The sequence below is a fragment of the Trichomycterus rosablanca genome, chromosome 20, assembly GCF_030014385.1.
Source record: "Trichomycterus rosablanca isolate fTriRos1 chromosome 20, fTriRos1.hap1, whole genome shotgun sequence".
NCBI lineage: Eukaryota > Metazoa > Chordata > Actinopteri > Siluriformes > Trichomycteridae > Trichomycterus > Trichomycterus rosablanca.
The window spans coordinates 22,921,024-22,946,971 of record NC_086007.1 but is presented as its reverse complement, the minus strand read 5'-3'; the positions used below and the strand labels follow the sequence as shown (position 1 = coordinate 22,946,971).

General features: G+C 39.9%; 2 protein-coding genes across 2 annotated transcripts in view; both read right to left on the bottom strand.

The window, feature by feature from the left end:
- numbl (NUMB like endocytic adaptor protein) overlaps positions 1-10,406 on the bottom strand; it is a 46,332-nt gene extending 35,926 nt beyond the window's left edge. Inside the window, exon 1 of the mRNA XM_063017226.1 lies at positions 10,371-10,406. The gene's annotated coding sequence lies outside the window, so the exon portion shown is untranslated. The remainder of the gene's footprint in view (positions 1-10,370) is intronic.
- Positions 10,407-12,423: 2,017 nt separating this feature from the next.
- On the bottom strand, positions 12,424-24,752 carry coq8b (coenzyme Q8B). The gene is made up of 15 exons (XM_063017227.1): positions 24,703-24,752; positions 22,194-22,372; positions 21,760-22,080; positions 21,270-21,336; positions 20,831-20,902; positions 20,206-20,325; positions 19,982-20,067; positions 19,633-19,773; positions 19,038-19,119; positions 18,856-18,949; positions 17,867-18,008; positions 16,538-16,645; positions 15,949-16,014; positions 14,962-15,048; positions 12,424-13,421 (listed from the first exon to the last, which is right to left on the bottom strand). The coding sequence occupies exons 2-15, from the start codon at positions 22,368-22,370 to the stop codon at positions 13,125-13,127; spliced, it is 1,860 nt and encodes a 619-aa protein (XP_062873297.1). The 5' UTR covers positions 22,371-22,372; positions 24,703-24,752; the 3' UTR covers positions 12,424-13,124.
- Positions 24,753-25,948: the final 1,196 nt, after the last annotated feature.

The following is a 25,948-nucleotide window of genomic DNA, read 5'->3' as shown; positions in this document are numbered from 1 at the left end:
GTTCCAATTTAAAAGACACAATGTCACAAGGAGTAGTCTTGTGAGGTACACCGATCAGGCATAACATTATAACCACCTTCCTAATTGACTCGTCTGCGGCTATGCAGCCCGATACACAACAATCTGTGATGCACTGTGTATTCTGACACCTTTCTATCAGAACCAGTATTAACTTCTTCAGCAATTTCAGCCACAGTAGCTCATCTGTTGGATCTGACCACACAGGCCAGCCTTCCCTCCCTACGTGCATCAATGAGCCTTGGCCGCCCATGACCCTGTTGCCGGTTTACCACTGTTCCTACCTTGGACCACTTTTGATAGACACTGACCACTGCAGACCGGGAACACCCCACAAGAGCTGCAATTTTGGAGATGCTCTGACCCAGTCATCTAGCCACCACGATTTGGACCTTGTCAAACTCACTCAAATCCTTACGCTTGCCCATTTTTCCTGCTTCTAACACATCAACTGAGGATAATATATCCCACCCACTAACAGGTGCCGTGATGAAGAGATAATCAGTGTTATTCACTTCACCTGTCAGTGGTCATAATGTTATGCCTTATCATCTGTTTTCAAACACAAACTCTTTATTCGAATTGTTCAGTAAGCAGACTCATCCAATTTATCTAAATCAGTTGTCGTAAGCTAGCAATAACAATGATCCAGGCTCTGAATCCATGGGATGCTATGTGTGTGCTCCATTAGTGTGTGCTCCAAGAGCTACAATGCTAATAGCACATCTGATGAGCTATAAGATTAACACACAGTAGTAAAAAGTAAAAGGACACATTTTCTAAAACCTTCTTTAACTTAAGTAAATATTAACACATAACAATGTACTAAAACCATAAGCAATGACTATCCTACCAAATGTTAATAATCATAACTGTACAATTATAGCGTGTTGCTAATTTTTCTGTAGTTTCTGTATATTTTGACAATAAACGGTAGCTATAATACCACAGTATAAAAGAAATCCTGGGTTTTAATTTCATTTTGCTACATTAAGGCACATTAGGCTGTTTCTGTTGAGAGAAATAAACAATAAAGAAAGAGAGGAAGCATAATTATGTGTTAGCGTTTACCAAACACTGTGCTAACATTCATTCATTGTCTGTTTTACCACAGCTTTATCCTATTTAGGGTTGCGGTCGGTCGAATTTACTGGACAGGTCGCCAGTCCATCACAGGGCAAACACACAGTCTTACCTAGGGCAATTTTAGCATCTCCAACTAGTTTAACTGCATGTTTTTGGACTGTGGGAGGAAATCCACATGGACACCCCGGCTAACTAATGTTATAGCCATAATTTCTGTTATTCATGATTACATTTTATCATATTATATTTCTTTATACCTTATTTTTAAACTGGGACAGCAAGCTGGCTAAGCTGGTAGCGCAGATACTGACAAAAATATTAGTCCTGTGGGTCTTGGTGTGATTACTGCATCTTTTAATGTCTAGATTAGCTAATATGGGGTGTGTTCGAAAACCTAGTGAGCTGACTAAGTAGAGATGATTCTAATAATTAATTGACTTAAAAGGCATGTTATTCGAATGCACTATTTAGACAGTGATTCCATCAGTTTTCGCTAAAAAACACAGTTAGCCTCATGCCATTCAAACCAATAGGATGGGGTGGAACAACGTGCTAGCATGTCAACCAACATCTCCCTTCATGTACAGAAAACGGTTAAATTCACTGACAATCCCAAATTTGCAAATAAATGACACTTGTGCAAGTTTATACAAATTAAAAATCAATAATAATTTATTTGTGTTTAGTTATTTATCTCCACACCGTCCGCCATGTTTTTTATTTTTCTGTGAGAAAAGTTGAATGGTGGGATTGCCTCCACCGCTAAGGCAGCATCGGATGTTCACTCGTTCTTGAGTCAAAATAGCGTTTACATTTTAAGATACCTTAGTAGTGAGCATATTAAGGCATCTAGGATTTTGAACAGCCTCCTTCTCGGGAGCGCACATAGGAGGACGTAAAATGCTGTCTATGTAGAGAGATCCCTAGGTTTTCGAACAAACCCATGATTATCTTGTTCTCTCCTTGTCCACTCAAAGACAGCTGTGAATTGCCCCGGGGTGTGAATAGGTAGGTAATTAATAGTGTGAAAATATGGAGCCGGACGCCCAGAGTTTCAGGTCCCAGCAGATTTCCTGTGTCACTGTCCCGGATTAAATGCTTAGTGAAAATCAGTGAGTATGCAGTGTGCAGCGGCTACATTTAAGAAGCATGGAGGTTTTGGGGGAAGTCGTGATAAGAAGATAAGCCTTGACATACAAAAGCCTTGGCACCACATGAAGTGTGATGTGGAGTAAGTGTGTAAGTACAACGTCACTCCTCTTCACCCTGAATGGCCTCGCTGACTCAATACCGAAAAACAAAGAATCTGTTTGTCTAGCAGAGACCACATACAGAAAAGGGAGACGCTCGCTGCTAGAGCGAAAGAATGTCAATCAAGAGAGGTCACAAAGCTACACTTGATGGCTCAAAGTATCTAAACACTTGACCATAAGCTTACTAGACATAGTATTCCAAAACTATGGATGATCAATACGTCCCCCTCTCTGTTTTGCATTGGTAATAGACCTCACTCCTTTGGGAAGCAGTGTGTTTGGGGTAATGCTTGCCCATTCCAAAATGTTCAGTGGAGACAAGGTCAGGGTATTCTGTACTATGCTAGACTGTGCTAGGCTGTCCAAGCTGGACGTATTTAATATACAATAATTTGATATACTTTTTATTAGAAGCTGTGTCCACATACTTCTTTCCTTACTAGAAATAACCCATAAATAAAACACAGTGGATATAAAAGTCTACACACATGTTGTTTTTGTAATAAGCAAAAACTGGCAAGTAAAAGAGGTTTGAATCTCAGCTCTGCTACTGGTCTGCTGGTCGCCCCCTAGCAGGCAAAATTGGCCACTAGTCTGCCGGTGGGAAAACATGCCAGTACAGACGTGGAGGAATGTGGAGATCGGTGAGTGACTGTCCATGCGCGAGACTGGCCTAACGTATGAATTCACCAAAGAATGGGCGAATAAAAAGGGGTTGCTGTGTTCACAAGTCGGAGGGATTGTGTGACGGGTAAATGTACCCTCCTTGGACGCAATCAGGGTCCCTAGCAGCGGAAGACTGATTGGCTACGCTAAAATTTAAAAGGTGCTTCAACAAAGTGTTAGTTTAAGGGTGTGAATATGTATGCAACCATAGGGCAGTTGTAGCCTAGCGGTTAAGGTACTGGACTAGTAAGCAGAAGGTCGCTGGTTCAAACCCCACCACTGCCAGGTTGGGCCCTTGAGCAAGGTGTTTAACCCTCAGTTGCCTAAACTGTATAATGTCTTGGATAAAAGCGTCTGCTAAAATTTCAGTTGTTTTTTAATTGAATTGTACATATTATAGGTCACATTAAAAGTTCTGAAATAATTCATCCTGGTCTCATTTTTTCCATCACAAAAACCTGGAATTGTAACAGGGGTGTGTAGACTTCTAAAATACGCCACGTACTGCATTTCCTTTTTCTAAACCCTTCCTTCCCTTTCTATTCTACATATGCTCATCAGCTGGGGTACCAAAAAGCAAAACAGAAGGAGGATAGAGCCGTAACATCCTCAAAGCGGTCCTCATCTGCATCCACAAAAATGGCAAGAGTACAATCAGATAAATCAAGAATTGGAAATAACCTTGAAGGGAAGGGCATGCTTCATTCAAAGCAGCTCATACTTGAACACAATCTTGCCCACATTCGCGTTATGACATTGTGCCTGTCTGAGTGCTTCAGTATGATAAATGTGCGGCTTTTCTGGACCAGATGAAGTGTATGGCTGGATCACGGACATCAGCTGAAAGTGGGTGGCGCGGTGAAGTGACAGATGGCGTGACATTAAGCGATCACTTCAAGTGTGACCGGAGGCTTTTGGTAGAAATGGGTAATACAGCAGTAAACGGACACCTAGCCATGAACTTGGACATTCCATTCTTCAGTTGCACCACATATTCCTATTTTTTGGCTATAACAGCTTATAGATTTGGCTGTAACTAGGGTCCTACCAAATTCACGGGAAAATGTGCTTAATGGAAGCTACAATACACAGCACAGCCTACCTTAAGAGTTGAATGTAAACCTAGAACATCCAGTGACTGTCTCAAAGACTAAAATTTTTGTCAGTGTTTTATAACAATAGTAGCTCAACAGTTATGTTACTACAAGGCCATGATCATAATATGTATTCAGGGCTCCAGAGTGCGACCAATTTGGTCGCACATGCGACCTAATTTCTCAATGGTGCGACTAAAAAAAATCTTAGGTCGCACCGGTGCGACCAGCTGTTCGAGGGGAAAAAAAGTCTCCGCGACTCTGAAAGTCTCCCTGTGGTTCAACAACAGACACACAATCAGAGATAGTGAAGGGCGGGACAATATTGTAGTGGCGGTATGTGACATTCAGCTCAGCCAATCAGAATGCAGCACCTGGTTTGTGTGTGTGCGTTCGGACGCTCTGCAGTTTGTTTAGTTTTGTATATGAGACTCGCCGTATAGCCCCAGGATTGAAGTTCGGGTGCTGGAACTAGGCGGTATAAAGTGTTGTAACGCTCTTTGAAGTCCTGACTAAACAGTTAAAGTGACTCGACCCTGTCGTGTGTTTTTATTCCCACACCTCCACCACCGCGCAGCAAAAGACCCGCAGCATCCCCACCGGACAGCGGCTAGGTGAGCCGACCCTCTACAGTAGCAAGTGGCTAATGCTAGCGGTAAAGTGCGGCAATAGTGAAAGTAAAAACACAACAATGTTTACGTTAAGTAAAATATAAAAATAACTAAAAGAAAATGAAATATCAGTATACATGTAATCACAGTACACAGTGAGTGCACCGCAAGCAATTTTGGGAATCTGTGTAAAGCCGATAATATAATGCACTGCAATTAAGATTACACTCTAGAGCCCCATACACACACACACACACACACACACACACACACACACACACAAACCTACACAAATATACACACATACATACACAAGTATACACACATACATACACAAATTTACTCTTATTATTTTTATAATTTGTATTATATGTATATGTATTATAGTTACTATAATTAGACTATAATACTATAGTTGACTGTAAATAGTGTAAGAAGACCATGGCCGGCAATAGTGCATTTGTGACTGATTGTAATACATTTCGAATTAAAAAGCTGAAAAAGCACAATGCATCTATAAAACACATTACATGCCAGGATAAATGCACTGCCCAAGTGTCCCCTCTCCTTGCTGCCTTTCAGCGGCAGGCAGCAGCAAATAGATCATCAGACGAGGCCATGTTGACCAAATTGTTACTTAATCATTTACAAGTCAATATTGCCTATATGGACAACGATTAAAAAAAAAGTGAACCTGTAAAACTGCGGTGTTAAATGCGATCCGGTCGAAAATTTGGGTGCACCTAACTTTTGTGCTGGTGCACCTAAGAAAAAAAGTTAGGCGCACCAGTGCAACCAGTGCAAAAAGTTAGTCTAGAGCCCTGGTATTAGTATATTCATTAGCTCAGTAGCTTTGCATCATGTTTGGATCCGTCAGTGTTCCCACCAGTTATTGATGGCAGGAATGTTTTAGAATGGCAGGAAACCCTAACGCCCCACCTTCCCGTGTTGAATTCATGGCTGCAGTCTTGAGTTACTGGACAACTGATCAGAAAGGTTCATGGATGTTGATGGTTCAAGCAACACCACCAAGATGCCAATGTTGAGCCCATAAACAAGCCATTTTTTTCACTTCATTCAATTACAATTTTAAGTTGCATTGGATCAAAGTGTGTGCTGTATGTTGTAAACATAAACAAATCATTTAATATTGTAGCTTTTTTACGGCTGCCAGCAATGAGTGTGGCTTAAAAAAAACAGTTTAAAAAGTGTCCACATAATTTATGCCATAAATTATTGTGTTTTGCTTAGAGTTGCTAACAATGCAACAACAAAACAATAATTTTAAAAACTGTAAATGATATACATATAGAAATGTGTGTGTGTGTTGGGGGGTGTCAACATTTACAAAAAGAGATTCATTGACGAAAATAAAAATAGACAAAACATTACTGACACTGGCCTGTAATCCTGGATCTGTGTCAGATCGAAATATTAATTGATCTGATCCACTAACCTATTTTTGCTTTGTGTCTGTAATGTTGACTGATGGCGCTCGGGTGGCACAGCACTAAGTCTAAAACGCTAGTCCACCACTGCCAAAATCTGTAGCTCTCCAGTTTGAATCCCAGATGGTAAATAATTGGGGTAAGAATTCAGAAATATGCATACAATTTGATTCGATTCTCAGAGAAGCACTGATAATGACAATTTTGTTTGCCGCTGCATCCTAAACCACATGCTATGTACTATATAGAGTGTAATACCACTGTAATTATGCCATGATTAGAAATGTCCATGCTAGTCATTGTGATGGTGTAAAAAGAAAAAGGGGGAAAAGTGCAGTTTTGTTGTAAGAAAATGCACATGCTAGACTGGCCTGCCTGCAGCACAGTTGTGTCTTCTATTGAAAATGTGGTGATTTGTGAAGCACTGAGCAGCCAAAGTGTTACATCAATTCTAAATGAAAAAGGTTGTTCTTTTAAAAAAAATGACTGGTGTCCCTAATTTCCAAACAATTACAGAATGTTCTTGAACAGACGGTTGATATAACCTTTGAGGAATGAGTCCAGCCATAAAATTTAGACGTCCAATGTTTCCACTGATCATTGTATTATCAAAGAAACACATAGAGAATTTGATGCCTGCAACATAATCCAAAAAAGCTGGGACAGAAGCATAAGAATAAAACATAATGAGAATATTTAAGTTACACTGTTCCACAAGAAGCAGGTGAATTGGTAACAGGTGATGGAATTATGACTGGTTATAAAAGGAGGATCCACCAAAGCCTTGGTCTGTAAAAGCAATTATGGGCCATGGGTCACCACTATGTGTCAAACATCAGGAGAGAATTGCCAATCATTCCTAGTGGAATGTCGGAGAAATGTGTTTTCACCATCTACTGTTCATAATATTGTGAAAAGATTTAAGAAATGTGAAGAGATTTCAGTCTGTGTAGGGCAAAGCTGGAAACCACCATTGCATGTCCATGACCTTTATTAGAGTCATGCTACTCTATGCTACTAATAAAGAGTACTTTAGAAAACAATTGTCACTTAACACAGACCACCGCTGCATCAAGAAATGAAACCTGAAACTCTATTACACAAAGACTAAGCCATAACTTAATTCTATGCAGAAATGCCCCCAAGTTCTCTAGGTCTGAGCTCATCTCTGATGCGGTGGTCAGATTAGTCCACGGTTCAGCTTGTTGTAGGGAAAACGGACGTTGAGCTCTTCGCACCTAAGATAAAAAGGACCATCCAGACTGTTTTCAGTAAAAGGTGCACAAGCCAACATCCGTCATGGTACTGGGGTGCATCAATGGCTACCTCATGGGTGACTTGCATTTGTATGAAGGTACCATTGACGTATTTAGAGAGACACATGCTGCCATCAGGGCGTCTTATGATTATGAATATGAAAAACTGATTATTTCAGCAAGACAAATTTTTACCTTCAAAACTGCAACAATTAGTGTCCTCAGCTTCCAAAACCATCTTATTGATGAAAAAGGTGATGAAACACTTGAGTAATCTTCAAAAACCTCAACTTTTTTTGGAGTGTGTTGCAGGCATCAAATTCTAAATGTGTTTATATATCAATATTTAAGAGAATTAACAAATTCTTCTTTTTATTGTGTTTTACAAACGTCCCAACTTGTCTGGTTTTTAATTACTGATCAAAAAATCAAAAATGATTCAAATCAAATTATCATCAAATTATATTAATATGACTAAAATGATGTGCAACATGTATGCACCATGTTCTCTCCTCTGTGAATGTACAAAACGAGCAGAGATAATTAAGCTAATTAGTGGCTCTGCAAACATCTGACAGGATGCAGTATGGTGTAACACTTGAGTCGACCGCTCAGTCTTGAAGGTCACACCCTGATTCCAACAGAGGGAGGAACGTCTTCCTCCAATGCCAAACCCCGGTCTGCAACTGCCTGCCTGCCTGCCCCCTGACCCCTCGCTATTGTGTCTCCAGCTGCAACGTCCCCTCACGCTCTTAACTGACTAACAAAGGAGAGCAGACTTAAAACACATCGTTCAGGATGGGGGGTGGACCCCCAGAGCTGTCATTTTTAATGGACTGAACGCACGGTGCTGTTAGAAATCTAGCCATAAAACTGTGCATAGATGTTTAAATTAAAACGCATCATTGAGTTTAAAGCTTTGGGCACATCCACATGAAGAAAGTAATCAAGTAAGGCTAGTCACAAATTCACTTAACACTTTGTATGCAGCCTAATATCTGGTTTGTTTTTGAACAGTGGATAACTAGTTATACTAGTTAAGTTTTAACAGTTTTAACACATATTCCCCTTACTAGCTTTGTGTACTGTAAGGATCCGTCAGTGATAATAAAGGCCCTCCTCTAATTGTGGTAGATTTGGTCAATCTCGAAGTTGATTGATATGTTTCCATAGTCAACAGTTCAATGGGTTTTCAAAGTCAATATCAATGCTCATGGATTTGGAATGGGATATCCAACAAGCTCATTATCTGGTGTCTACATACTTTTGGACATATAGTGGCTGATTATTATCTGATGCTCATTACACATGATTTGATTTAGTATCAGTATCAAGAACTGTCTTGGCAACAGGACCAATGTTAACCTAAAATGCTCGGCTTGGCAGTATGGACAGGATTAAGAACTGACCATTACTTCTACGTAGCTTTGACATTGGTATTGTATTATAATTTATAAATAAAAGAATGTAATTTAGGGCATCCCTATTAAAGCATTCTTCCTTTGTTGTTGCATAACTTGGCAACAGAAACTGGCAATCAAAGCTGGGTTACTTTGTGGATGGTGGTAGCAGATTAGTATTGAGCTTTGATATAGGAGTCATATTTAAAATGGAAAATGGGTATCAAAGCATTCCAGTTGAGGATGATGCCACATGCCTGGGCAGCGATCCCATTTACACTGCAGTGTGCTTATTTTCAATTAGACAAATCAACACATTTCAAAAATGAGATCGAGATGTGATCAATATCGATGTGTTCTTTCTTCCTACTGACATTTCCGACCAAGGTGGCAACATTCACACCTCTTCGCACCTAAAGCAATTTAAGGTAGACGTCCAGTGTACACAAGGAAACATATAGAAACAACCCAAACTGGCCTGAAATCTTTCAAATGCAACAATACAGACTCCTGTGCTAAATAACCAGCAAAAATAAATGAAACTCTACATCCTGCCCTGTTAACCCTTAACTCAGGTGTCTGTTTTAAACTACAATATAACTTGTAGAGAGGTTTTGTCTTTACGTTTCAGGCCCATAAGACCTGACATAAACCGCAGATCTGTGGTTGTAAAGTTAACCGCAGAATCATGACCTATTTGCCGCTCTAAAGCAAACATGGCATGAATCAGAGATCTATTATGGCTTTCAATAAAACGTACACACAAATATTAAATATGAAACCTGATCAGATATTAAACCTGTTTTGGGTGGGGTTGATTCCACCTTTAAGAACATGCCCCCTGTGTACAAAAGTAATGGGACAACATTTCTAATTACTGAATTAATGTGTTTCAGCCACAATGATCTCTAACTGGTGTAATAAATCCCAATTACAAAATTAATTACAGTTTAGGGAAGGCCCTGTCCTATTTCAGAGCAAGCTCCATAAAGCTCCATAAAGACATAAAGAAAAGTTGGTTCACAGAAACTCCAGTGACCTGTACAGAGCCCTGACCTCAGCATCACAGAACAGCTCTGGAATAAACTGGAACATCATTTGAGTCTTTCTTGACCAACAACACTACTATTTAATAATAATTGAAATAAGAATATGAAATTGGACACAAAAATGTGATCAGAAAGCATTAGGGGCATCAAGTGCACTTGCTGCAGTAGTGATGCTGATTAGGTTTCATCCTCACCACATCACTGGGTTACTGTAAATGATGCTCTGAAGGTCTGCACACAGCATCGTGATGGCATTTAAACTGTTATGTTTATTACATGTATTGGGTGGCATGGGTGCAGCTGTGGAAGGTGTGTTTGCAAAAAGTGTTTAGAATAAAATTCCAAATAAGAGAGATCAGAGTAAGGTGGCCTCAGGGTCACATGTTCTGTCCATCCAAACCCATCAGATAAGTCACACAGATGGAGAAATCAGACCTGATAACCTGATCAGATGATCAGAAATGCATGGATGCTGGTTTGAACACTTACCGGACTGAAGGTACTACACAGCGCCTTTTGTGTAATCCAAAGGAAATATGGAAGAGAATGATTTCAGAACATCCAGATCAGAATTGCGGGATCGTGCGGTGAAACGGATAAAGTCCGATCTGTTCGGTAAACGCTCGGGATTTAAAACAGAAATAAAAACAAACATCAGATGTTCAGATTTCTGCTTCTGTCACCGCTTTTGTTATTTGCCGATAAAGACACTGCTGCATGATCGAGTATAATTCAGCGGCTCCGCCCACCCACTGACTCCGCCCACGTGGCGATCTTATTGGTGCAGAAATGCTCATATGCAAATTAACCTCTCCCCGCCCACGATCCAGTGTGTTGTCAGTCGCAGGCTGAATATAACGCCATCTAGCCGCACACAACGTCCAGGACCTTTTCTTTTTTATTTCATTATTCATTCATTCGCTGGCTGTTTGACCACCGTTTCATCCTATTTGAAGAGTGGTAGCCTAGTGGGTAGAGCTTTGGGTTATCAACTGAAATGTTGACTGTGGCTAAGTGGGTAGCAGTCGTTTCACAGCAAGAAGGTCCTGGGTTCGATCCCCAGGTGGGCCGGCCCAGGGCCTTTCTGTGTGGAGTTTGTATGTTCTCCCCGTGTCTGCGTGGGTTTCCTCCAGGAGCTCCGGTTTCCTGGAGTCCAACAGTCCGGCTTCCCACAGTCCAAAGACTGTGAGGTGAATTGGATATACAAAATTGTTCATGACTGTGTTTGACATTAAACTTGTGAACTGATAAACCTTGTGTAATGAGTAACCACTGTTCCTGTCAGGAATGTTACCAAAGTGTAAAACATGACGTTTAAATCCTAATAAACAGCTCTGCCATGCAGCCACAGTTGGGCCCTTAAGCAAGGCTCTTTACCTTCTCTGCTCGAGGGGCGCCATACAATGGCTGACCCTGTGCTCTGACCCCAGCTTCCAAACTGGGATACGCCAAGAAAGAATTTCGCCGTACTGTATGTTAGTATATGTATATATGAAAAATAAAGGCATTCCATTTAGGGTCGCAGGGGGCCAGAAAAGCATGAAACATCCCGGGCAGGTCGACTGTATGTCTTTGGACTCTGTGAGGTAACTGGAGCACCAAAAGGAAACCAACTGAATTTGAACCAACAATCTTCTGATTAATAGTACAAAGCTCTACCCACTAGGTTACCACTGTCCCACAAGTCTCATCATGGCTCTTTCCAGAGTTTAAACACAGGTCTAAAGGAAGACGCCAACCTCCAGCAATGTTTTATTGACAGCTTGTAGTTGACAGCTTGTAGTTGACAGCTTGTAGTTAACCAACATTAATATGAGGATAAGATTCAACGTTAAATATGAATTGCACTTACCACCCACTTTATTAGGAACACCTGCTCATTTATGTAATAATCCAATCTGTTACTTCTGTGGCAGCAACACCATGGGCCAAGAGTTATTGTCTGATGTAAACATAGGTGGAAACACAGTGATTGGGTCTAATTGAAGTAATCTTGCCCATTGCAATGTTGGCACCAAGGACCTGGATTTGATCCTCGCCATTTATGTTCGTTTTGTTTATACCATGTACTGTGTTTTTTTCCCAGCTCAAAAAGCATGAAGAACGTGAAATATTTATTCTAAATTTAATTTTCCCCGTATAGCCCCCAGTGTTTCCAGGTGTTGCCAAATCCACCGCATCCCAGACCAGGATAAAGCAAAAAATATATGAATTAAATGGTTTTAAATGAAGACAGATGTTCTAAACATCTGTTGGTAAGCAGTAAATAAAACATGAGGGTGAAATCAGATGTGATCAAGTTTCCTCACAGAATCTGTAGTGTTTGTCAACAGAATTAATAATGCAGAGGATACCATCACAGTGACACAGACCTGAAATGACTAATAAATGACTGTTAGCATGTAATCGTTAAATTTAATTTAAGAAAAATAAATAATTATTATGCTATGGAAAAATATTAAACTTATATAGCTTAAATATAAAGTCAGGGAAACAAGTACTATTTATTATATTTTTATTGTTTTTATTATTTAATACTATACTGAATGCACACACACACGTCTTTGTACTTCTTGCTTTTCAAAATACATATTTTAAAAATTAAATACCTGCTTTTTAGAAATACACAATATATTACTAAGCGTAACCAAATGTATTTTAAAAAGCAGAATTTTCAGCAGATCTATAAAAAGCAGAACTATTTCCTAGAGAAAACATGGTCAAACTCATTTCTGTAGTGTTTACATTACACAAACATTGCCCAATACAATTTTATACACGTCCAAATTCCATACTTCTCCACAACTTTCTTCAACCTTCTATAGTCTAGAAATGCCCTTAAGTAGCCAACCCCACTGAACATCAGTATGAAGACCTAAAGGCAGATCACAGACGCATACCTGATTTGGGACATTCTTTACCCTGGATGGTCTTCCTGTCACGAGCCTCCTTTTTTATCCAGGCTTGGGACCAACACTGAGAGCGCACTAAGAAGTGCACCTAGAAATGTCTAGGTCATGTCTGTGTAGACACCCGACTGTCCATAATACATAAATACATGTATCGTCTTTATTTAAAGTTATTAAAACAATCTCTCTTAGATCTGGGCATTACATAAAATACCAAAAATACAGTTCTCACACTGAACCAGGCACTTTACACGCAATGTATCAGAGTCCACTTTTCTGCACATCATAATATAACAGTTTACAGTCCCAAACTAAGCAAACACCTCTGTTGACCTTATGGCTGACCAGCCCTCTGTTGCCACTGGTGGTTATAAGCATTATAGATGTTGAGGAACATGTCTCGGCAAGAGATTCGCGCCCCTAGCTTGGAGCAGATGAGAAAGGAGCCAGCCATCTTGCGGTGTAGAGAGTAGGTCTCCTCCGGAGGGGGTGTGAGTCGATGCCGGAGCATCACAGGGATCAGATTGTGGATGCGGCGTGTCGTGTTCTGAGTGCTGAAGTCAAAGGCGTCTGGTGAGGCGAATGCTTCCCCTAATATCATCACCGCCTCCACGTGGGCTTCCTCAAATGCCTGGAGAGAGAACAAAGAGAGGAGGAGAGACACAAATGTAAGAGTAATTATGGGGCTTGAGAGGAAAGAATACAATGCTTGACAATATGAAAAATATAATACACCCAATCCAGCATACAGCTAATGTTTTACACTGCATTTAGTAAAAAAAAGAATAAAGAGAAACACAAAAATGTAACAGTAACGTCAGGTGACTAAGGTTCACATTAGCACTTTTGTTGTGGGCTCAAGTCCATTTTTGACCCTGAGTTTGATATGTTTGGGTGTGTCTAAAAGCAGCCCAGGTCAAGGGTCTTAAATACGAGTGTGTGCATCTTATGACCTTGGGAATGGACCGCACAGTTTATGAAAGCAATCCACTATTAGTAGTGTTACCATGGCGGTTAAGGTACTTGACAAGTAATCTAAAGGTTGCTGGTTAAAGCCCTACTACCGTCAAGCAGCCTGTTGGACCCCAGAGGCCCAAATTCTCACAGTGAAAGTGATAGCTGACCGTTGTCACTAGGCCTAAATGGTTTTATTACTAATTCATTAGCAACCTCACACGGGTCACTGAAAACCTGAATGTACCAGGCCACACTACACCTCCTATACAGTTATACACTCTCACCAAGCACTTTATCAGGTACATTATTATATGTTTTATTAATCCATGTATGTATTTTATTCCTTTTCTTTCAATCTAGTCATACCCGACTGCCCAGCTGTATCTCCTCTACTGTAGCAGACCCCTACACTGACCAAGAAGGATGGACCTTATCCTTATCCATTATTTCCAATCTCTTATAAGCCCCTTTGACCATCCAGGAGAGGCTGCAATCTCAACAGCAAAGAGGAATCCCTTGGCCCTTCCACCCTCAGACATAGCCAATAATGGCAAGCCAATAGCAGAACACAGATTCAAAGCCCAGACCTTAAGAGCTCAGCAGTGGTGGGCTGACACTTTATTTGCTATCCATCTGCTACATACATGCATTGATTATTTTAAACATAATATATACAGGTACTGATTGCAGTCTTTGACACACCCCTGTACCCAGTTTATTAAGAAAAAGGGAACCCCAGAGGACCCTTACTAACCAGATAAAGTTTGGACCATTCTCAGCACTGCAATGACACAGACACAATAATAACTAGTGTGTGTGTTGTACTGGTTTGAGAGGATCAGGTGCAGAAGTGTTGTTGGAATATTACATACCCAGTATTAATAATGAAACAGTATTATGTGATCAGAAAGTGTCCACTGATAAAAGTGACTGTACACATATAGTGACTGTACACATATAACCATGGCTAACATGCTGTGTTGCAGTGCATTTAAACCAGATTAAAAAATCCCAACAACACTGCTGCACAGGTCCAAACTCAAGGCATATCCAAAGAGGGTGTGACTGAAAAACCTGAAACCATTAATAAAGAGAGCTGTCCTGATATTTTGGCTACATAGTGTATATAAATAGGGAGAGAGAGAGAAATAGGACAGTGACTAAATTGTCTCAAAATATGTATTAAGCTTAAAATAAATAAATAAATATCATACCTTGGTTTCATACCCCGTGAGGAACTTCAGGTCTTTGGATTTCTGCAGAACTGTGGCACGATCACCAACTGAGGCTGCGTGCACCACCTGGTGGATTTACCAGCATAAAACATGTCAAGGAATAACCCAACTACTTGAATTCATTGAAACCCAACCTAAGGATTTAAACTAACCAGCTAAATACTAGATTTTTTTTTTAATGGGCTGGATTGGGACACACAATCAATCCCAAAAAATGAAATGAGAAATAAGCTCCTGCATTTAGAAATTCATTAAAGGTACAATTTTCTAGAACACATTTTGCCCAGACAACACGTTTTGGAGTTTATTAGGGTTACTTAACTTTACCTCTGTAAATGGTCTCACCAAGAAAATAATGTTTAAAATATTATTTCTTTGCAATTAGTGCACTAGTGCAGTTGATATGATCACAAAAATGATGCAGCTTTTCATGGATGATTTTTCAGCTTGCTATCTTCAAGTTAGTAAAGTTAGAGAAGCTGTTTCAAATGGTTGGGCAGACCATTAAAGGGTTAATATAGGAGATTTCCCTAATCATATCAGGGTTTAGTCCAAGCCCATAATATAGCCTTTAGGCTTCTCCTATATTTAGGGGTCACCACAGGGGATCATTATGGTCCGCATACCAGATTTGGCACAGGTTTTAAGCTGGATTCCCTTCCTAGCACAGTCCTCCTTTTAAAAATGGGCTTAAATTACATTTTTAAAAAAACAAAATAGAGTGAAAATATGAATATATTTATATACGGTCCATATTCATCCAAACTTTAGTTTACTTAATCAGATATTTAAAAAATAACCATTAAAATGATTGTCAAAACTCTTACTCTTGAAGTTGTAAGTACTATTATTTATTTAGATGTTTTATGCAACAGGAGTTGTATTACTTAAAAATGGTTTAAGTAATTACCATTACCATGAATGTTTTGACAGGTGCCGTATACTTGTGTATTAAAGTTGACGTACCTCAATGTAGTCATCAGTGAAAGACTCAGGGTATTCTCTGCAAGCTCCAAAGTCCAAAAGGTATATCTATAAAAAATTAAACCAACAGTCTTTTATAAATGATCTGCAGAACAAACCACGTGTTTAAAGAAAACATCAGGCCGCTCAGGTGGAGCAGCGGTAAAACACACGCTGAACACCAGAGCTGGGATCTAGAATACATCGTATCGAATCTCAGCTCTGCCTGCCGTCTGGGCTGAGCGGCCACGTGAACAACGATTGGCCTGTTGATCAGATAGGAGTGGGATATTAAAAAGGCAGATAGGGTCTCTCTCATAACTAATGCAAATACGACCTCTGCTGGCTGATTGATGGCACCTGCACAAAGACGGGAGAATGAAGCTAACCCACGCCCCCTCCGACACGTGGGCAGCAGCCTTATGCATTTTGTCACCTACACTTTGACGAGTGCAATGCGGATCAGCACTGTGTACGGAGAGACACACCCTGAAAGCACTCTTTTCCCATCTCTGAAACTCAAAATGTGCAAAGCTTCCAACAGCACTGACCACACCAGACTCAGTTCACAAGGGATTGGTGGTGAACTTACCTTCTTCTCCTCAGCATTATAGAAGAAGTTGGACCAGTTGGGATCCGTCTGCATGAAGCGAAACTCGAAGAGCTCTCTGAGACACAACTGCAGAATACTGAAGCAAATCTGCAAAGAATTTGAGTAAAAGAATTAGGCTACAAATGTTTTTGGATCAAATCTCATTCCAAAAAGTATCAGACCCTTCATTCAATATTTCATTAAAATCTACTATTGACAGCAATTACAGCTGTTAGACCAAACTGTGCTATTTAGCAAACTCCATGTGAGCTGGCATACCCTACAGTGGCTTCGGTCATGCCACTCTGCCAGAAAGGCCTCATTTCTGGAGAAATGCAGACAAGTCCTACAATCTCTGCACATAATCCTTGTAGCTCAGTGACCATTGGATTTTTTTTACACCCCTGGCCAAAACTCTTGTAAAACCGGCAACCTAATTTGGACGGATCACAACGAAAGGAAGGTTCTAGTCTATTTTACAATTACTGAGGCCACTGTGGTCCTGTTAAAATTTCTACAAACAGTTCCATGGATGTCGCAGCTTGGTTTTTGTTCTGACAATGCAGTGTAAATTGTGGGCCATTATAAACCCAGGCGTGTGCCTTTCCAAACTATGTCCAACCAGTTATTTTGCCTTTAATGGACTTAAGGCATTCAGATCCAGGATTCAAACAGCTGTGCTATTGGCCAGTCTGACATTTACACAGTGTGGGGGATCAAATAAGGTAAGGTTGCAGCAGGAAGGGTTTTTGGGGTAAAAACTGTGTCAAGTCAGGTATGTGGAGCAGATCTCTAGATCTCTATGCACTGGGTTTCGTGTGAGCAATACTGACCAAATTAACTGAATGGTAATGGAACTCTGACATCACAAACTACAAAATAGACACACTACCAAAGAGAAACTAACTTTAATTCTCAATCTGCTGATATTGAATGCAGTAGACTAGTGTAAACATTCGTCCAGAACTGGCTGTTCAGACTGTGTTTGCATTGCCACATTGTATTAAATATCAATTATCATGTGATTTTTGCTGTTAATACCATCATGGAAAAGACACACCTGAGCAACATATAAGTAAAATTAGCTGATTTGTGTTGTTACACTGTAGATTTTACCAAAGTAATCAAGATCAGCATAGGAAATAGTAGATTTTAAAAAATTGCACAGTTTAAATCATTGTAAACAAGTCTAATCTAATACAAAGAAAATTTCTTTATCTAGTGTGTGCACACAGCCATAAAGACAACACATAAATACCACAGCATGCATGACCCATGTCCTTTGTGGACTGTATTGTACAGAAACTCTGATTTTTAACGGTCACTCACTTGATTCCTGGTCTCCTGATCTAGATCTTCACAGTTGTCCAGTGGGACTCCATTGATAAATTCCATAGTGAGCACTCGAGTGTTGGTGAGCTCATCAATCACCTCAGGTACTTTGAATATTGGGTGTCCTTCCATCAAAGCCCTGTGGAAGTAAATAAAATGCACATTTACAGTCATTTCTTTTTTATTAACCGCTCCTGGACAGCGCACCAATCCATCCAGGGCTGCCAGTCATAGTCGATCACAACTGTGTAGCTGCCCAGCCATCCGATAGCACTGTTGAGATTTGAACCCAGGTCTCAGCAGTGGTGAGCTAATGTAAGAGACAGCCTTCATTAAAATACTCAACACTTGTGGCACACTTAACTGTTGCGTTGCAAACATATAGCTATAGATGTGCAAAACAAAAAACAGTGACAACATTTACTATAGTATTAAACCTAATGCTTTTTGTAAAATAAAAAAAATGCATTTTCAAAAGACTTCAAAAGACAAAAATAGGTAGAAATTAATCAACAGTTTAAAAAAACAATGTTCCTCAATGGAAGATAAAAAAAATTAGGATTTTTACCATCTACAGTCCATAACATTCTTAAAAGTTTCAAATTATCTGGAGAAATCTCAGATGTGCACCTTTCGTGGCACGGCCTTCAAAACCAGCATGCTTTTGTTATGAAAATAAACACATGGGTAAGAGAGTGCAGGTGGTAGACCGGGCTGCCTGCAGTCCAGACCAGTCTCCAACTGAAAGAGCATTATGTAGAGCAATTTCTAACAACAGAGACCCCATCAAGAACACCAGTAAACATTAACAACTTGTTTTGTTTTAAATTGAATATAGATCAAACTAGATTTCCAGATCCTTGCGGTCTGTTTGTATTTACATTTTTCAGAATTGAGTATGTAACATTCAGAGACGGACCTGATTCAACATCATTGACCCTTATAAATGTTATTTAAAGCTTTTTTTTTTTTAATATTAAGTTTACCTGAAGCGTTTGGCACATTGTGCTTCTCGTTTGTAGTCGCACTCCCAGGCGAGTTCCCTATGAAGCACTTCAAGGCTGCTGTCAGCAAACAAGCCTGAAGAACAAGAAGAACAGCAAATTATTTTACATGTTTCTGCATGTCGTCATGCTGGATGGAAAACCCTGTGCTTGCTGTGTCTCACCATCGGGAAGCACCACACTCATCTTCAACACTGACATGATGTTGTTTATATCACTCTTGATGCTCTCTGCCACTCCAGGATACTGTAAAGGTGAAACCAACTTTATTTACTTACATTCTTTACATATTTACCTCATTTTATTTTTATTAACTGCTTTATCTTGGTCAGGGTCATGGCAGGACACGCCCTATTGCAAAGCCCGTCCAAACCCGCAACCAAAACATAGCCAATCATGTCTGTGGACCTTATCCCAGCTTTTCAATGGGCGCAAGGCACACAGTAACACCCTGGACAGGGCGCCAGTCCATCGCAGGGCATACATACATACACTCACACACACTCATACACACCCATTTACTTATAGGTCAATTCAGTGTCTCCAATTAACCTGACGGCATGTTTTTGGACTGTGGGAGGAAACCGGAGCTCCCGGAGGAAACCCACGCAGACACTGGGAGAAGGACCCGGACCGCCCTACCTGGGGTTGAACCCAGGACCTTCTTGCTGTGAGGCGACAGTGCTACCCACTTAGCCACCGTGCCACCATTGGTATATGCAAAGTATTTTAAATTACAAAAACAAAAGTGGTTTGTACCTGTATCTTTATAGCCACTTCTCTTCCATCAGGCAAGACACCATGATGCACTTGTCCAATGGAGGCCGCTGCAAAGGGTTTATCCTGAAACGACAAGAACTTCTCCCTCCAGTTGGAACCCAACTCCTCTTCCAGAACTTTCTACATTAAAGAAATAAACACAGAAACAGTAGTGAATGTCAACACTCATAAAATGAACAAATGAATATATGTTCAAATGCAAAAAAGGCAAAGGAACAATAACTACGTAAATCTTTATGTGACTAACCATTAAAAAAGGACCAGAGTGATCCTAAAAGTGGACACCAGCACAGAAAGGTGGATTGTTAATGTAAGAAAAAAAACCTACGTTCATTTGCCAGGCTGGCATGAAGTCTGCGCTTTGTCGAACCCTCTCAAAAATCTTCTGGAGTTGTGGGTTTATGAAGCTGTTATCTGAAAACAACCGTTAATAAAAAGTGCAGTTATTAATACGTCCTAACAATAGCATAAAAATTCTTTCAGTTTATAATTAGCAGTAGCAACGATGCCACTAGGAGCACAAATGAGAAGAGCTTGTTTCTTAAAACATACCCTGAATGCTCAGCATCTGGCCAAGCTTGAGCGCCGCGCCTCGCACCTTACACAGTGTTTTCACAATCCTCTCTGCGTTCGCCTCAGACAGGAACGAAGAGTCTAACACGGCGCCGGAATCTACCACAGAAATCCAATTTAATCCAAAATTTCTGAACAAACAAACAAGAACTACGCCAAACATTTGTGTAAACATGTCATGTAGTGTCTGGAGTCAATCAAAAGAGCATTTGAGAAATCAGGCGCTGATGTTGGATGATAAGACAAGATGTTCAGTTTGGTTAAGGTGATGGCTCTGTGCGGGTTATTGGAGTTCGTCTACACCAAACCCGACTACGAAGTTCATTGCTATTTCAGCAAGACATTGTCGAGCCTCATTCTGTACGCCCTACAACAGTGTGCGTGTGCTTAACTGGCCTGTCTATAGTCCAGATGTGTCTCCTACTAAAAGTATATGGAGCATCATGAAGAGAAGAATCAGAGACACAATGATGGCCCGTTTTCTCACTAACGTTTGGAGTTTCCATTTTCAAAGCTCTGGCAAGGCTCTCCACAACCCTTTCTTCTGTAAAAAAAAAAAAAAAAAGCTAAACCTGACTGTTACACTTCAGAGTTTCAGGCTTACCTGCACGTTTTCCTCCGAACGACTGCTTTGCTACCTCAGCAATGGCACCAAGTCCAAGTCCAACAGCTAAACCTATAATCCAGGATTACAAAATATTCTTCTTAATTGCATTTTTATGCTAAATCACAGTTAAATAAAGGTGGAAGTGAAGTTAACATTTTTAAATCTATAATTATAGATACAGTCTTTTGGACACCTCTGTACACAACTACAGATTATTTGATTAATTTAGCATGAAGCAAGATAAATATAAAATGTAACACGCAAATATTATAGCACATTTTAAATTGTATGTTGTATACATTCAATATACAATATTTACAGTGTATATTAAGTTTAGGCATTATAAAAAGATTTTGACTTTGAGCGACTAAACATGAAAACTGAGCAGAAGTGACTTTTAAATAAGACTGTAACTACTAGTAAAAAGAAGACTCACCCCCAAAATTCGCAAGCCTGCTTATCCGTGTGACGGGAACCTTGTTTTCTTTGGCTCGTTCACTTAACTAAAAAACATCAAATTATTCTGTATTAAATTTGTTAATAATAACATATAACAGTATCTAATAAAGAATTAGAAACAGCATCTCTCTTTGTCTGTGCAAACCATTTATTAGCCAATCAAAGACTACAAAATCACTTTAATGTCCAGTTTATTGTTGGGCTTGTCCTACACACTCTATTCTGCTGAGACCAAGCATGAAAGCACAAAAAAAATGGATATAAAGCCTTAATAAATATAATTTGTCTCATATTTATAGTTTTGTAAAAGTCTCTTGCAACCCTAGGTTAACAACTGCTGCCAGACAGGTTCCACCACAGCCACATGTACTGTAAAACTGGATGGTCCCATTCTATGACCAAGTCATTTTTAAAAAATATTTTTACATATAGGCATGAGCTCAGCTTTCCTTGATTGATGAGCTCACCTTTTGTCGAATGGGTCGGGTGACGTTCTGTTTTGACTCCCGGGCCTTTTTGATATCCTCTGGACTCAGTCTGGCCACTACAGTGTCGTGAACAAACCTCACATTGTGAAGAGGTGCTGAAACGTGCAAGAACCGAGCACTTTGACCAGGCCAGCCAGGGCCACCAGGTGTTCCATTGGGTGTTCCTGAAGTATACGTGGCAGTGCCATCTTCACTGACGATGTCTGGAGGGAGCTCCGAGCTCATGGTCCATTTGGCTGCCTCATCCTGCTCCATCTGGTCCCATCCCTCAGCATCAGGGTAAATCTCAGTTTTGGATGTCTGATAGAAATACAAAGTGATTAACAGTATACTTACAACAAGTAATTGCAAAATGATAAATTACTATAGTACTCTTATTTTTAAAAAAGAGATATAAATATTATGTTGCCTACCTCATCTTGTCTCATCGTGGTGCCTGTCCATGACTCAACTGCATCCTGGACTGCTTTAACTCCTGAGCCCAGAGTTGAATTGCATGCCACCAGTCGCAGCTGCTCTCCTTGGGTGGTGGCAAAGGCAGCACCAACCTTGCCAGCACCTCTCAGTACTTGCAGCACCTCTGACAACATAGCTATTCAAAAAAAAAAAAACAGAGGGCGGTCAGCAAAAATCATGACGGCATTGCATTACTGTTAATTCCAATCATTAACTAAATCCTTTCTTGTTCTGTCATTGTTAGGTATAGCCATCAGGCAGATACCTGACCACGAGTTCGCAAAAAAGCCCACCTTCTCACACCCCCTTTAACTCCCCTTAAAGCCTCTATTCCTCTGGAAATGCATTTCACAAAAGTTTGGGGTGTGTTTGAATAAAGTTGTGCCCATTGAGTCAGAAGAGCTTTTGTCAGCAGTCAAGCAATTAACATTCCAATTCATCCTTAAAGTGTTCAATGAGGTTGAGGTCAGCGCTCAGGGAAAACTCGCTAAATCATGTCTTAAGTTTTATCGTAATACTATGTACCTTGCTAAACTGTTTTACCAAAAAAACATGAAGCTCTTCACAATTTTATACTTCATAACACAGCATAATAGGATGTATATTGCTTAATTATATCATGTAATCCAAAAGCATTTGTTTGTTATGCTTCTCTAATTATTATTCTGGGTTTTTTTTCCTGATTGTCACCCATTTGTATAACAGTTGGAACAATGGTTCTGCCAAACGTGGATTCTATCTGTCATAACTGTGAACTAAAAGCTTGATTTCCTAAGGTTAACTATTCTGATATCAAAATATTAAAGACATATGTGCAATGTAAGTTATTACCATTCTGCTTACCACCACTGCTTTAAATGTAGAAAAAAAGTTTAGGATTTAACTTTTTATATAAATAACTTTATTTTATCTGGTATAGCTGTTAGAACAATTCTTAGCATATATTTTTATCTCTGCTTCCATCTTAAAGTTGTTATATGGTTCTAAGGACACACCTTCAAAATGAAAAACAGTTTTCCCCCCTAACGGCCATTGCTGAACTGCTAAATAAATACTGTCCTCTTACCCCCCACCACTTCAACATCACTTTAACCTATGTATTGAGTTAATACTGTTATTTTCTACCACATATGCAATACCACTACTGTATGTAATGTGAAACCTATAGCACATACACCGATCAGCCATAACATTAAAATAACCACCTCCTTGTTTCTACACACATTGTCCATTTTATCAGCTCCACTTACCATATAAAAGCACTTTGTAGTTCTACAATTATTGACTGTAGTCCATCTGTTTCTCTGCATGCTTTGTTAGCCACCTTTCATGCAGTTCTTCAATGGTCAGGACCCCCACAGGACCACTACAGAGCAGGTATTATTTAGGTGGTGGATCATTCTCAGTACTGCAGTGACACTGACATGGTGGTGGTGTGTTAGTGTGTGTTGTGCTGGTATGAGTGGATAAGACACAGCAGCGCTGCTGGAGCTTTTAAACACCTCAATGTCACTGCTGGACTGACAATAGTCAGCCAACCAAAAATATATCCAGCCAACAGCGCCCTGTGGGCAGCGTACTGTGACCACTGATGAAGGTCTAGAAGATAACCAACTCAAACAGCAGCAATAGGTGAGCAATCGTCTCTGACTTTACATCTACAAGGTGGACCAACTAGGTAGGAGTGTCTAATAGAGTGGACAGTGAGTGGACACGGTATTTAAAGACCCACTCATACCTGCACAACACACACTAACACACCACCACCATGTCAGTGTCACTCCAATGCTGAAAATGATCCACCACCTAAATAATACCTGCTCTGTGGGGGTCCTGATCATTGAAGAACAGGGTGAAACCAGGTAAAAAAAAGCATGTAGAGAAATAAATGGACTACAGTCAGTCATTGTAGAACTACAAAGTGCTTCTCTATGGTAAGTGGAGCTGATAAAATGGACAGTGAGTGTAGAAACAAGGAGGTGGTCATAATGTTATGCCTGATCGGTGTATACTGTGACTTATGTGAAAACATTTTAACTCTGCCTTGTTTGGTTTTTTTGCACAAAAGTTTGAGAACCCTGTACTGTTAGTACCTATTCAACTTAGTGAAGATACACATGCAGGATTGATCATACAAATACAAGCATCATGACAACGCCATGCACATTTAACCTCTGCTTTACAGATCATGTTATTTAAGCATCTAACAAACAACAATTTTTAATAATAAAAAACATCATGTCTGTTTTTCCAGGCTTGATCAGTGTGATAACATTTTACATATAATCATATTTAATAACAGTTTCCCTCTGTTACCTCAACAGTAAACAATCGCTTCATAGAAACGTTGCAGAAATGTATGTATGATCTAATGGACTCCTCTGGCCTAAAGTTACTTAACCCTAATCCTACTCGTATAAACACTCATATACACTTTATACACTAATCCGATTAAAGAGAACTCACCGACATAACAATCTGTACAATGTATAAAGATTACGTGATGCCCTTCTAATGCTCCTTAACCACTAAACACGCTTTTTTTTTAACAACTTCCGGACACTTACAGCCTGTGGAGATTGACGTGACCGAGAGCCAATCAATGTCCCAGGTTTTAGTCAAGGGCGGGCTTTTTTGATTGTTAGAACCAATCAGATGCACAAATCCCAGGCCTTTTTGCCAATCGTATTTACAATGACCAGTTACATACACGCTCATGCTGAATTAGCAGGCCCTCGGGTCCAGAATTAAAGCATAAAGTGAATAAAATGTCTTTATGGTGAATTAGCTTAAATGGGAAAGGTCAGGTCTGGCTAGTTTTCAATAGTAGAAACATCTGTGAATGGTGTCAGTAGGAGGTGGTAGTCCAATAAAGTATTGAACTAGTAATCAGAAGGTTGTGGGTTCAAGCCCCACCACTACCAAGTTGCCACTGTTGAGCCACCCCTTGGGCTTGTATTGTATCAGTCACAGCTGTGAGTCACTTTGGACAAAAGCATCTGCTAAATGCCACAAATGTAAAAACATTTATGACAAAAAACTGAATCAATGGCATTACAGTGTCTGTAAAAGAATTCAAAAGAGTTAAACCATATTCATCATACTGCCTTTTTAATCTTAAATCATGCAACTCCAAGCATGCACCACTGTGGACTGTGGGTGGAAACCAGAGCTCCCAGAAAAAGCCCACATGTACATGTGGAGATCACGCAAACTCCACACAGAATGGACCCAGACCATTCCACAACAGTGCAACCCACCGAGCTAAAGTTAAATGCATTTGGTGTTAGGGAGTGCAGACCAGTTTGTTCTCCTTTGCAAGGATCATAAGTAATTCACTTGTCATTGGCTTACAAAAATGTCAAAACTTGACTTATATTTCATTTGGAATGCATGATATTTGTAAGGGAACACATTTACATTTACGGCATTTAGCAGACGCTTTTATCCCAAGCGAATTACAGTGCTGTGACACTATACTGTCTAAGCAATTGAGAGTTAAGAGCCTTGCTCAAGGGCCCAAAAGTGACAACCTTGCAGTGGTGGGGCTTGAAGATAAAATAAGATGCCTTTATTGTCATTGCACATTGTACAACGGAATTCTATAAATATAAAGAATAAAGACTGTGTGTATGCCTAAAAAATTTAAATATAAAGAATAAAGATTACAACTATAATTATAAAAAAGACAATAGACAATGGTTGAAAACCG